Source organism: Neoarius graeffei, chromosome 12, assembly GCF_027579695.1.
Source record: "Neoarius graeffei isolate fNeoGra1 chromosome 12, fNeoGra1.pri, whole genome shotgun sequence".
In the NCBI taxonomy this organism is placed as follows: Eukaryota; Metazoa; Chordata; class Actinopteri; order Siluriformes; family Ariidae; genus Neoarius; species Neoarius graeffei.
Window position 1 is genome coordinate 4514749 of NC_083580.1, and position 14887 is coordinate 4529635.

The 14887-nt window shown below is 41.8% G+C and overlaps 1 protein-coding gene across 3 annotated transcripts in view; it reads right to left on the bottom strand.

Annotated features, from left to right (window-relative positions):
* Positions 1-14887, bottom strand: part of add1 (adducin 1 (alpha)) — a 91875-nt gene that overhangs the window by 19685 nt on the left and 57303 nt on the right. For all 3 annotated transcript variants that reach the window (XM_060935385.1, XM_060935382.1, XM_060935384.1), the window contains exons 9-12: positions 13729-13902; positions 13244-13498; positions 3477-3572; positions 1701-1790 (exon numbers count right to left, since the gene is read on the bottom strand). In XM_060935385.1, coding sequence (XP_060791368.1) covers positions 1701-1790; positions 3477-3572; positions 13244-13498; positions 13729-13902 — 615 coding nt within the window. The remainder of the gene's footprint in view (positions 1-1700; positions 1791-3476; positions 3573-13243; positions 13499-13728; positions 13903-14887) is intronic.

A 14887-nucleotide genomic window follows, 5' to 3' on the forward strand; every position in this document is an offset into this window, starting at 1 on the left:
ATTCGTGGGGTCGATTAAATGCTCAAAATGGCCAGAAAAATGTCTTGACTATATTTTCTATTCATTTTACAACTTATGGTGGGAAATAAAAGTGTGACTTTTCATGGAAAACACAAAATTGTCTGGGTGACCCCAAACTTTTGAACGGTAGTGTATTTTGAAAGAGAAAGACGTGCTGAACATCCGAAAGGCTACCAAAACTTCACTGGATATCCTTCACACGCATTTACAAGAGAAAAACATACCAACGGACATCGAAAAACTGGAAGAGAGAACAGCAGCGGAAATACGGTCAAAGTTGTACTTGGAGGTGAGGAAAAGTGACAAGACTTTTACAAGAGGACTTCACTCGTGGACTTCACTCAGCAAAGCCTGGTTGCTTTGAACAACTGCAATGTAACAATTAACTACAACCAAAAGTAACTTTGAACTTGAACCGTCAACCTGGATATCGCTTGTATATAAAAGTTGGGTTGTTGTTCAGGCTTTTTGGACTTGGACCACTTTTATTGTTAGAACTTTGACTTTGTACAGTACACATTGGACCGACAGGACATTGAATTACATTCGATCAGAGTCAGCATTCAATATCGCTAAGCTACCACCCTGTTCTTAACTTTTTGTAAAATTTATAATTGTTCCATCAAATATGTAAAATAATAATAATAATAATAATAATAATAATAAGGGCTGGCCTTTTTACGTGGTCTATCAGATATAGTCCACTGAGCTACTCATCTTCGACTTGTTTAGCATCACACTAGCTGAATGGAATACATCTGATATACCACGAAAAAAAGCCAGACAATATTATATAAATGTAACATAACAGAAAATAACCCCCCCCCAAAAAAAACCCTATAAATATTTTGCCCTGATATGGCTGTTGAACTTGTACCCTTGTGCTTCATGATATATTTATGCATTACTTCAAGTGGTTTAAAAATTATTTTAACATCTTTGCACTTCCTAAAAGCATCAATTTTTTGTAATAATAATAATAATAATAATAATAATAGCAGCAGCAACCCTGGAGTAAAACAATATTTAGCTTCAGAGCATTTTACTCAAACGTGACCCGTCCATGATTAACATATTAAACCAAAACCTTTTTTTGTTGGTTTTACTAACTCTAGAATAAGAGAAAGGTTTAGTAGGTTAACACAACTATAACTGGGTCTGACTAGCAAATAGCAGGCGCAAAACTAGCAATCATGTGAGACGTGCAAACTTAGATTGCATGTTGTGTGAAAACGCAGAGACGTCCGGTTAATAATTCTAGCTGTTAAAATCAAGGAGAACAAAATAAAAATTAAAAAAAATGGCACTGCAAACTAATCAGAGGCAGATGAGTGCCACCCCGGGGGCAGAGGGATGGGAGAATGTACACACGGTTAGCACAGACGCACACGGTACTTACGTGCCAGATCGTCGCTCTCTGTAGTCAAACAACAACGCTACAGTTACACAGTGAATAATGACGACTATAATAATGATAATAATCATCATCATCAGCATCATCAGTTGGGGATGGAGGGAAAAGTGTGTGTGTCTTAGTGGACAGGAATATCTGAGACCTTTTAAGAGTCATTTGGTTGGTGTTCAAGGAAATGGAAGGTCCTCACAATACTGAGGTGTGTGTGTGTGTGTGTGTGTGTGTGTGTGTGTGTGTGTGTGTGTGTGTGTGTATATACACAGACCTGGACAAAGGAACGGTCAACCACAGCTCCCGTGAGCACCTGAGACTGAGGTCCTGCTGTCTTGATGTCCTGCAGGTTCTGCTCACGGATCTGCAGCCAATCATGATGACACGTCAGAGTTTTTACACACAGCATACACACTACTCTACAAGTGTGGCTTAGTCACATGTACATCAGTGCTGTAGACCAAAAACGGCTTAAAATAAATAAATTATTAATACTAATACTCATCTCATTATCTGTAGCCGCTTTATCCTGTTCTACAGGGTTGCAGGCAAGCTGGAGCCTATCCCAGCTGACTACGGGCGAAAGGCGGGGTACACCCTGGACAAGTCGCCAGGTCATCACAGGGCTGACACATAGACACAGACAACCATTCACACTCTCATTCACACCTACGCTCAATTTAGCCCATGTTTACATTAGACCGTATCAGCGGATCATCAGATTAACGTTTTTAAAACGATTTGCGTGCACACAGCAACACCAATACACGGATACGCTCGGCTCCGCAGGCATCCTGCGCTCCAAATCACTCCGCCCTGAACAGCGAGTGCCCTCTGGAGGGTGCGCACTCCGGCCCTGCGCAGCTCACACAGCGCGCGAGTGAAGTGCACAAGCTGTGATTCGGGACTGAGCCGCTGTGTGTGTGATCCCAGCGCATATCACTTACCACTTGCAAGTGGAAGGATGGCAAGCCTAAAGACAATCATAACTACACAATGGGCAGTATTTGCATCAGTATTTGCAGTATTTTCATACTTTTATACTCTTTAATGAAAGGTGACACAAGGCGGAAGTCCGCGCCGTTTTTCAGCAGTCGCGTCACATGACCAACGCCAGCGAATCAGGAAGGTGGATGTCACCGTGACGTTGTCCAATGACGACGCCAGCTAGAGCTCAGCACAGCGTATCCGCGTATTCTCAATGTTTACACAGCACCGGACCAGACACGATCTGGATTGAATACGTGGACCCTGGCAGATTCCCGTTTCCCGGCGTTTTAATGTAAACGGACAGTGCATCCGCGAAGAAAACGAGACAGATACGGTCTAATGTAAACTTGGCCTTAGAGTCACCAGTTAACCTAACCTGCATGTCTTTGGACTGTGGGGGAAACCGGAGCACCCGGAGGAAACCCACGCGGACACGGGGAGAACATGCAAACTCCGCACAGAAAGGCCCTCGCCGGCCACGGGGCTCGAACCCGGACCTTCTTGCTGTGAGGCGACAGCGCTAACCACTACACCACCGTGCCGCCCAATACAACTACTACTACTACTAATAATAATAATAATAAGAAGAAGAAGAAGAAGTAGTAGTAGTCTGAGGTCCAGTGAGTGCAGTTTTATGCAGAAATGATCTGTAGGTTTTACTGAGCATCTTACAGAACCAGCCCCAGTTCTTCTGGACACTTTGACTGTCACACTCGCTTCTTCATTTTCTTTTTTAATCTTAAAAGTGCTCTCTTAAAAGTGGTAATATGCTGCTCAGATACATTTATTTCTCTGTAACATTTAATTTTGTGATGGGGGGAAAAAAAAACCCCGAACGTTTGGAACTCGATGCTTTTGTAATGTTTCGACTTGATAATGTAGAAGTCATAAAACAGAAATCATTAAGAGTTTGTATAAAATAAAATAAACACCACACACAACACAACAGGGTGCCTAAGACTCGTTGTTTACACATATCAAACTGAACGCTAAATTATAAGCTTCTAAGTGCATGAGCTACATTCAACTCCAGACACTGAGATGTTGGAGAGGTCCAGACCTTGTTGCGCATTTCCTGGACCTCTTTGGGATTCGTGTTGAGGGGGACGAACTGATTGGCCACAGCAGCCTGGCGAATGCTCTCCTCCTTCGTCCACTGCAATCATCATAGCAGAGATTCAAATACACGGAAAATAAAATAACGTAGGGAACACAACAAAAGGAAAAAAAACAACAAAAGTAACACTTATATGTAAATACACACACACACACACACACACAAAGCTTAACAGAATAATATAATATATCATGCTTTTAAAATTAGAATAAAACTAATTAGAAGAAATTAATAAATCAATTGACAACTGCAGTAATATTCAGGAGAGCAGTGAACCAATGATGTTGGAATATTTTTTAGAAGATATTCATTTGTGTAAATTCTACAACTGCAACATTAGACATAACGACTCACCCAATTCACAATATTTAGTTCATGATTCGATTTTCCCCACAGCATTTATTTTTCTATTGTTTATCAGCTTAAATATTCCTTTTGTTAAATTTAAAAAAAAAGTGTTTCTTTTTTTTAATAACCAACACTAATTATTTAGCCTTTATTTGTTAAGGTTGGGGCAAAATATAATAGCCTATGAACTAAAATACTCATTTTCTTAAACTTTATAAACATTTGTACTCCCTCCATTTGCTTCTCTCTTATCTTTCAGCAGTCTGTAAAAGAAAGAGCTCTGATTTCTTGTTAAATTTATTTGTACACAAATCACACAGCAGCTCTTTCACATTTTAAATCTGTCTTTTTTTCTCAACATTAGAGCTGTGTTACTTCCGCCTACGGTGAAGTCATGCATTCCCGCTGTTGTGAGCGGTCTAAACAAACAGTGTAATTACAGCAAGGAAAAACTAAACCACCATGCAGCCAGATAATCACCACAATTCATTTTTTTATTTCTCGATTCAAATCGGCATAAATTTGTATTGTGATTCATCATCGCACAATATATCATGACACCCTATTCAACATTAATAAACGACATTTAATATCCAGAAAGTTCAAGTTTAAAGCAGGAAACTGTATAATTAACAGTTATTCCACGAAATCACGTCGTACATGAGCGGATAGCTAATGAGGCGCATAGCACCAAGTTGTCTATAAGCTGTGTACGACGAGATTGAGTGGAATAACTGTTTTATTCTATCCAGTCACTGGATTTTGAGAAACGGAGCATTTTTAGTTTTATTTTTTGCAAATTTGATCAATAAAAACTTCGTAACAAACCTCTGACAAAATCATTTCCACTTAGGCGGACTTTTTAGAAACCTATCGATGGCTGCACCAATTGATTTCAGTGTTTTTTTTTTTTTGTAGAAAGTGCCGTCTTGCTGTCGTGCCGAGGTATAGAATAGCTTTAGACATTTATTTAATTCTTCCTTGGACATTTCAGTTCTGTAATTTTCAAACTTCTTTGAGCTTTTGAACCAGTCTAAAAAAATTCAACAAATTTTAATGCTTAAAGATGAAGAATGTGAGCAAATAGGTGAAATGACAGTCGCACTTTGTAAAAATGCGATAATTCTTAAAAAAAAAAAAGTTCTTACCACCAAATACTTTCATTCCGTATTTCTGTTGCTTTTTCTTTTTTGTATTTTTTGGGGTTTTGTTTTCAAGTAGTGTTTTTATTTCATCCTCGGTTGATTCAGCAACACGCTCTGCCATTTTGTTTTTCTCTACTCACGGTAGAAGTCTGCGCAGGTCGGATTTTTCAGTCCCGCTCCCGCCTGCGCCCGCATTGTGCAGTCCCGCTCCCGCCCGCAAAGAATTATGATTTTCAGTCCCGCTCCCGCCCACAAAAAAATTATGATTTTCAGTCCCGCTCCCGCCCACAAAAAAATTATGATTTTCAGTCCCGCTCCCGCCTGCCATATTTTGTCCCGCTCCCGCCCGCAAATCCCGCATGATGCAGACGTTCGCGTTATTTCTCAGGAAAGTTCTTGTCTTGACACAGCGTGATGGTGCCCCGCCCCCTACTTTGAGTGGATTTGAGCATAAATATCTACAGCTCACGTTTGTTATTATTTACCTTGTTTCTGAATTCAGCATGTAGTGTCTCTAATAATAATAATAATAATAATAATAATAATAATAATAAATTAGTGCTGTCAAGCGATTAAAATATTTAATCGTGAATCGCACATTTTTATCACATGAGAAACCATTGTAATTCTCTGATCAGCATAAAAAAGTGAATGGGCTTGCTTTGTACCAATGGTGTTTTTTTTTTTTATTGCAAAGCAGAGCTAGTAAGAGAAGTGAATTGATTTACTGCTTGAGTTAGTCTACAACTCTAATCAGAGAGACAGGTTACACAGTGACGGTAGGCTTGACTCAATGCTATCCCAGAAATCCTTCCTGTAATATGCAAATTTGGCCGCCTCTGATTGGACAGCCAAATTTGCATATTACAGGAAGGATTTCTGGGATAGCATTGAGTCAAGCCTACAGTCACTGTGTAACCTGTCTCTCTGATTAGAGTTGTAGACTAACGCAAGCAGTAAATCACTTCACTCATGGTTCTCTTGCTAGCTGGGTGTGAACTGAGAGTCATTAGAGTGATCAAAGGATTTCCCGTTAGGGTGATCAATGGCAAATTTAAGATGCCATTCCTCACTCAATCTGGCAATCTGACTCTCTCTGCAAATTTAGGCATCTTAAAATGTTTTTATTAATGCCAAATAAAATATCCAGCACAAATTATATATGATAGACATAAATTAATAATTTATAAATTTTATTTCAAACACGTTTTTAGTTAGCGGGACTGCAGCTTATCACCACTCCCGCCCGTGCCGCATATGTGCACTCCCGCACCCGCCCGCGTGCGCATATGTGCACTTCCGGTCCCGCCAGCGCCCGCAATGAGCTTTCAAAATTTGTCCCGCGCCGCACTGCTTTGCGGCGGGTCCCGCGAGTCCCGTGGGACCCCCGCGGGAGTGCAGGGCTCTAACTCACGGTACACGAGTTGATATCCTAGTAGTAGAGTAGCCAATCAGAGCACACGATTGCTCATATCCAGTGAATGTGGATAGAATATATAGACATATATATTCCATCCTATATATGTCTAATTAGTCATTTCTAAGATCTCTGCTATTTTCTAAATTGGATGGAGAATCAAATATTGTACAAAAATATAACATTTTAGCTTCGAAGAGTCGGAAAATCGTTTCCTCTCTGGGATTTATTCATAATGACAAGTCGTAACCTGGCCAGAGAGCACTGATGAGTCTTTTTAAGGCGTAACGAATTAATACAAGTTTGGAAAGTTGTCCAAACATCTTCATGTCCATCATCATTGATACTCGTGCTGCTGGATTTACCGTAAGAAAAGAAAACTCCTAAAGAAAAGGAAATGAACAGAAGAGAAGAAAGGAGGAGAGAAACAGACGGCAGTAGAGGATGAGAGGTCGTGGGGAGCAGCAGGTGTGTTTTGGGGGGCGGAAGGAGGGGAGAGAGTGACACAGAAGCGCGGTGTGTGTGTGTGTTTTAAGCAGCAACTGTGAGGCAACTGTAGGCAGGGAGTGTTTTCTCAAGATGAATATCCAACACACACACACACAGCAAGAATGGAGTTACGCCCAGTAATGTACAATACAATTCACCTAAAACAAATATTCCTCTTCGTACATGTCTATTTAATTTGTATCATAAATTAATGCAAATCTTAAATCAACTGTTTTTTGAATCATTAAACCAGAGACCTTGTAGCACTACACTTACACACTTAGACTCAGCAGCTCAGAATATCATCCTGATTAAGACGGATAATGCGTCATGGGAAACCAGAGAGGCCGTGCGGTCTGATTTGCTTCCGTTTTCCTTCCGAGACTTATTTAGTGATCTTGAGATAATAAAATAATTTTAAAAAAAAACTTTCCTGACACAAGTCTAATACGATTTGTCCAAAAACATGATGCTCTTGAATTCTCCAATCTCAAGGCCTCTGCATGCTCTTGCAACAAGGCTTTCGCAGATAGCTTTTCGCAAACAGTTGTAATTTATTGTTGAGCGAGGAGTAATAGGCGTGCGCGATGTTATTCACCGCCACAACGCAAGGGGGCGCGAAATCGCTAGGAGTAGTTGGTGGGTGTGGTTAGTGGAGTGTTTATCCTCCGGTTACTTATAATGACTAGAACTAGAGTCATATAGATGTCCGTACTTCCTCACTTCCTCGATCAACCGCTCTTCGTGCTGCTCCATCTTCGCTCGTGTTTTTAAAAATGGCCGTCGTGAAAACAAACCAAACCGGGAAAGTAGGGAAGCGGAAGTGCGTGTACAGCGGATGTAGAGTGGACCAATCAGAGCCCTCTTGTCTGCGACGCTGTCTGCGAGGCTTCTGCGGTGGTCACAATTTTTGGGAGGTGCGCGCAGAGTGTCTGCGAAGGTGGGGGGGCTACGCAGACGCTGTCTGCGACACCATCTGCGAGGACTGGGTTGTCAGCATAAATTGGCCTTCAGGCCTCGAAATTAACAGTGTCCCGATGGCCACTGGCCACTAAAATTTAGGCCGGGACAACTAACAAAAAAAAAAAAAAAAAATCACTTTGGGACATTTTTGGGACAGTAGAGAAATAATCAACATCAGAACGTCAGCCCTTCATACGTTTGTCAGGCGCGCGACCCAGCTTTCGGCTCCCAAAAAGCCCCCCGAATTTGATTTGTGCTCTGCAATTACAGCGCGTGTGGGAGCCAGAGACGTGCTGATTCGTGACCCCGCCCATCGCCTTTGATCTGTATTCAGCGCTATTACAGCGCGCGTGCGAATCACTTTCCCGCCAGTTCGCTGACATTCTATCCATGTAAACAACATTCAACCAATCACAGCTTCCAGCCAATCAAGGCATCCGCCAAATATTGCAAACTGCAACTGTTTAATGTTCGGATATTTCCGGAATACGTTTGGTAAAACTCCCTAGCACGAATCATGAGCTCGGTGATGTTTGGGAGATCAGCTGACAATGCCAAATATGATAAACCGGCAAAGCTCGGGCATGTACCGTGTAGTTCGAGCTACCTCGTGAGTTTCGGTAAACTTCGCCAAGTTTCCCACGTAATGACGAGTGGAATTGCCGAAAACAGAAACATCAGTATGTTGTGATGTTGGGTCATGGCGCAGAAGACAATTCTCACGTTTTTTTTTTTTCCTCGCGGGACGCCCTAGCGTCGACGGGAGCGACAAGGATGGCCACAGTCACTGCTCCGACAACTTCAGTGACACCTGACAACGTTGTTCAGCCCGACTGTCGGCCTCCAGATCGTACAGATGAGAGAGGCGCCGACATAAGGAGGGAGGGGGGCTTGGGGGCGATCACTGTACTCTGACTCAGCTTTATTGTTGTACTTCCTGAAAACCAGGTTGGGACAGCCCATCCTCACTTTGGGACAGTTGGAATTTATTTTTGGGACAGTTCTGGGACAATAGGGAAAAAAGTTAATTTCGAGGCCTGAATCTGATTGGTCAGAAGGTGTTGATTCCTTTCTAACCCAGCACCTTGGACAGCAGCTCCAGTAGGTTTATATTAAAGTGCTCGCTCTGATACGTTATGGTTTATTCAACGATAAGTTTATTTAATGGAAGGAGTCTCCAGTGTCAGCACTTAACAGTCAGAAGAAAGTTTTCCTTTTGCACGTTCCGAGCATCAAGCTGGGTTCGAGACCAAACATTTATACCTGCGTTAACGTTTCACAGATATGTCACAATATTAAACACGACTATTAAGGGGTTAAAAAAAAAATCTTGCATTGAAAAAAATTTCTGAGAAATAAATCACCCTGGAACGTGAATATCCAATTATAGGAAAATAACAGCTAACTCTGACTAATCAGTAATTCATTACACCACCCATGACTTTCTTATAACAGGACACTCGGTCATGATTAATTCCTTCATCGATAAGGCTTGTTCCAATCATTTGGAATAAAGCATCTAAAAATATCCTTCTTAGCTAAACCTTTCGATTAGCTTAGACCTTTTGATTTCATAAAATCGGTGAAATCTGGTTCCTTCTGAAGTGTGGTCACTGTGATCTATGGTTATTTCTGTAATATCTCTCAAAAAAATATCAGGCCGTTCTGTTCTGTGGCTGGGAAGTTATTTAATTTGACGGGATTAAAGCAAATAATGTGCATGAAATCGCTCGCTATTTCGCGCAGCCAAGCAGACAGAGGAAGTCCGTGTGTGTGCGCATGCGCAGGTTTACCTTTGAGCGTGCACTGACAGTTCCATCATTCTGTCGCTAAACGAACAGCTGATCACACCGAGGTGCTCGCTGGGCGCCGATATTTATTAGTTTGGTCCTGCGTTTCCTTTCCTTCGTATAGAACATAACGTCTTCTCGCTTTCTTTCCGTTACTGTAGTCGGTCTTTCACGTTTCATTCGCACACTCACGTCCTCCATTTTTCTCTCCTGTTTCAAATTTGTATCCCACAATGCCTTGCGCGAACAGGGAAAGCCCACCACGTGATGCATGACGTAGTATCTTGTATTGGGTCATGGTGAAGCAGGAAAAAATAGCGGAGAATTCAGGGCCACGTGGAGATAAATTCATTAATTGTTCTGTTTAAAAAAAACTAATAAAATTGGAAGTCTGTGAGTCGAATTCAGTAGCTTCCGGTCACTAAACAAAAATAATTAGGTGTCGGGAAAATTCTTTTTATGACCTAGACTTGAAAAATCTGAAAGGCGGTCTAGCTTTATTTGAATCAACAAGTATTTTTTTAACCATCAAATTTTCCCAAAAAAAGATATAGATGAGAGAGATGTTTGACAGAATATTAGCTTAGATTTTATCATCTCAAGATAACAATAAAAATACAATTTCTAATAAATATAATATTGGTTTAATTAAATCAAAAAAATAAATAAATACCCAAGAGCAGCATGGTCTCTCTGGACTCTCAGCGTAATGAACAGCAAATGCATGTTGCTTTAAGCGGTTTAGTGATTTATTTTAAAAGTAAATATATACAATATATATATTTAAGAAAAAGCAGTAATAATTAGCATCAAGCTTGGATAAGTAGCATGAACAGCTATGATTTATGACTTATTTTAGCTCATTGAGAACCAGATGTCCGTATGGGCGTCGGGGGGAAAAAAGGAAGGACACATGGAATGAACATGTAAATATGAAATACTCACTGATCACGAATAGAGCCTCACAACACAACACTCGCACTCCCCCAACTAGAGATAATCGTTTGGAGAGTTAAGAACTTTCACAACGTTTCTTTTTTGTTTTGTTTTCAAATTTTTTAAAAGGATTTTTTTTTTTCTTTCCAAAAACAACACTCATGCTTGGGAACAGATACGGGAATCCGTCATCAAGTCGTAATTCGGGAAGACAAACGCAAAACAGGAAACGCAGAAGCATGAAATAAATAAATAAATAAATAAATAGCCAACTCAAAAGCAAGGAGAGGACTCGGAGTCATCAAAAAGCAAGCAATGACTCGAGGGCAGATTCAAGTCCACACCAAAAGCAGCACAGTTTAAACATTTTTCCCTTCCCTCAGGTTTCAGAAATGCATTTTAAAAATAATAATAATAGAGTGCTCTGAGAGCACAATCTCCCCCACTGGCAACTCGGCCATAACTCTGGTAAAATGTGACTGAATTGAATGAAATTACAATATGCACATTACCGACATACCTAGGAATGGGAATCGAAAACTGGTTCTTGTTGAGAACCGGTTCCCAGTGTTTCAATTCCATGGAATCATTTGCCAGATTTGCTAACGATTCCCTTATCGATTCCAGCAGGCACGACTAACGCCATGTATATTACGCAAGTTACGCAACGTGCGTAGCGACATGCAGTAAGCAGTAAACATGGCAACCAAGCGGTTTAAACGCTCAAAAGTTTGGCTGCATTTTTCAAGGAAAGAGGACAACCGGGCGACCTGCAGCCATTGCAAAGTAGATGTTACATCGTCGGGAGGGAACACGAGTAATATGCAAAAACATTTGCGCGCACAGCATGCGATACTTTTAAATGAATGTCACGTTTTCGACACGCTTCGGACTGGTGAATCTGTGTTGCTCCTAAACTAAACAAAGTTGATGCTAATCGACCTGTTTGTTCTCCTCTTTTTTCAAATGAGAATCGATAAGAGAATCGATAAAGAACCGAATCGTTAAGCAGAATCGAAATCGTAAAAATCTTATCAATTCCCATCCCTAGACATACCGTATAACAAAGAATCCTGCCAAGTTTCGTGAAATTCTTCCAAAAATTGAGAGAGGAGTTGATTTCAGAAGGCCAGTACCCTTCCTAGGACGGACGGATGGACATCGCCACGATGTAATCCCCCTTTGGGCCTTTCGGCCAGCGGGGGATAAAAAAATTGGGGGTAAATTCCAAAAAACAAATCGTGAGGCAAAAACAAAAAAAAATCGTAAACCATTCTGTATTGACTGTATATGTCGATGATGTCTGTGTTCTGAGTGCTACGTGAAAATCGAAATTGACTCCAGAATGACATCTGTTTTAATCTAAAAAATTTTTTTAAATTAATAAATTATTGATTATTTTAAAAAATTAATTGATTTTTTTTTATTACTTTTTGCAAACTGCTCAGGTCTTTTGTTGTTGGAGAATTGAGCATTAATTTATCAAAAAAAAAAAAAGTCAAAACTTCACAGAACCTTTCTTTGGTTTACTGAATTATGAGAAGTTGTCGTTATGAATTAAGGTCTTTCTAAATGAAACCTGGAACTTGTTTTCATTTCACAACATTAAATATAACTATAAATGGATAAAAAAATAAATAATTCTTTAATCAGTACAAATCTGTAGATTACATTTAGCAGTTGCTCTTAACATACCCAGAGCAGCCTAGGGAGCAGTTGGAGGTTCGGTGCCTTGCTCAAGGGCACTTCAGCCATTCCTGCTGGTCCAGGGAATCAAACCAGTGACCTTTTGGTCTCAAAGCGGCTTCTCTAACCATTGTTCCATGGCTTCCCCCAATTACTGGCCAATCGCTGGTGTATAATAGAAATAAAACACTCTGGGGGGGACACACTGATGAGAAAATCAACTTTTCAGTGATGTAACACTTGAGGGACTCTGCTTTGCATCGTTGATTATTTTCCCATCCCAGCATGCCCTGAAACTTTTCATTCCAAACTTAATAGCACACGTGTAGTTGGAGCACTATCGTTAATTTAGTTTTCACGAGATTCTATTCTACTTTTTAACGTCTCCTATTAGATGACCGATGTAACCCGAGACCCAACGCTAAGCCACGCCCAGAAAAATCTGTTCCACCAAACAATTAAAAAAAAGTGCCAACAAAAGCGAGAACCAAACAACAACAAAAGTAGAAAGAAGCACAAGTGAACAACACAACATTCAGCCACACCCACTACAGGCGCATGCCACACCCTCCTGGTCCTCCAGGAGACTGATCAGTCATGCAACACAGCATGCACTGGGCAGCTAGAGAGCACCCTGACACACCCAACACCTCAAAGCCCATAGACACTGGACAGAAAACATTTTGCTGAAAGGAAGCAAATATTTTACAGACAGAGAAAGAGAAATAACAGATACGAAGACTTAGGAGAAAAAAAAAAAGTCTGATGTCGGGGTGCTAACCAGCTGACCATCGTTCAGTCGCATTACGGTTCTAAACTATGAACAATAAGGTAGGCACAGACCAAGCAGTTGGTTATACAGCTTGGCACGCAGACACCAGACGAGAGAGACTGCAGCAAGGGTTTGACGTGATCGTGTGTAATGTTCGTCCACACCTTAGTCTTCGCCTTGGGGCTGCCGCTGCCCTCCAGCCCCTCATCGGGGGTTTCATCTGGCCGGCCGCTGTTCAACCAGCGCGTCTTGTCACGCTGTCCCCGCTGGAAGCTGTGCTTCAGCGGAGAGCGAGCGCCCGAGTCGCTGTCCTCGGCGTACGAGTAGCCCGTGGCGGACGGCGGGATCTCTACGTCGCTGTACTTTTTAGCTTTTTCCCGCAGAGCTGGGCAGCGGTACGGGTAGCCAGTCCTGTAGCCCTGGAAAAGGTGGGATAGAAAGAAAAGAATGAAGACGGACGCTACTTTGCTCTGGGGTATCCACCATGCACTTTCCCATACAAAGCACTCTAAGGGTTGGTTATTTGTCCTTGAACATGGAGTGAAAATAACCCAAATCAAGCTTTTACAAGTGGTCGTAAATATACTCGAGTCCTAACACCACTTCGGTTCTTGTGAGAAAATCAAAACAAAGGTCTTCAAGATCTTACCAAATTATCCAGCATGCGCATAAGGGCTTCAAACTCCTGCTCCCCGACCTGCCACTTGGGATGCGGGCTCGTCCCTTCACCAGCAGGCTCCGGGTGACGAGGACGCACTTTGTACTTCCCTGGGTCCAACATGACCAGGTTATCAGGGCCACCTGCACTCGCGAGGGTACGGACCTACACAAAAAAATTTAAATTAAAAAAAAAAAAAAAAAACATGCACGGTGCTTTAATGTAGATAGGATTTACTAGAGCTTCTGCAACGATAGCTGGGGATTCTTGTATTGCTAGCTTGGACCATTCTAGCATGGATCTTCTGGAAGACTACCACAGATCTTCTGCTATGCTTGCTGAGAATGTCTGTAGTGCTCGCCTGGATCTTCTGCCACATTGCACCACACTGGCACGGATCTTCTCCCACACACCACTGTAGGTACAGCGCTACAGCCCGTCTAAGAACTACAGATCCCATCAACCAACTTCCGCGATGACCTACGTCACGCCTGGGCGGGATCACCTACGTCACTTCCTCCATGAGCCCATAAGTGACTCAAGCACACTTCCGTCTTCCTCTTTTGGCGCTGTTGGACCTCGTGTCACTAAAGACATAAAGAGGCACTCTCTCATCGGACCGTCCGAAATCACGACTTCTTTCTTGCAAGTAAAAGAGATTTAAAGATATTTTTTTGGGCTTTTTACACCTTTATTGGATAGGACAGTGTAGAGACAGGAAATGAGCGGGAGAGAGAGAGACGGGAAGGGATCGGGAAATGACCTCGGGCCGGAATCGAACCCGGGTCGCCCGCATTCATGGTATGGCGCCTTAACCACCTGAGCCACGACGCCCCCAGCAAGTAAAAGAGATTTAGCGCGCTTTTGTGTTTTCCGCTGGCCACAGTAAAATTACTACCCAAGTGCGTTATTTCACTCAGATTGAGTTACAACCGGTTTTCATTTATTATAAGTAACGTTACGACTGCCACCCAAAGCAGTTAATTAAAAGTTAGAAGCGACCGGATTCCTTCTGACTTAATCGCTGTGCACGTTATTGAGCAGAGACTCTTCTTCACGAACTACGAAGCGTCGGACCAAGAATTCTCTGCGCTTTCACGGAAGCGACTCACGTGCTCCTGTGGACTCCAGAAATTTCGGAACATTTCTG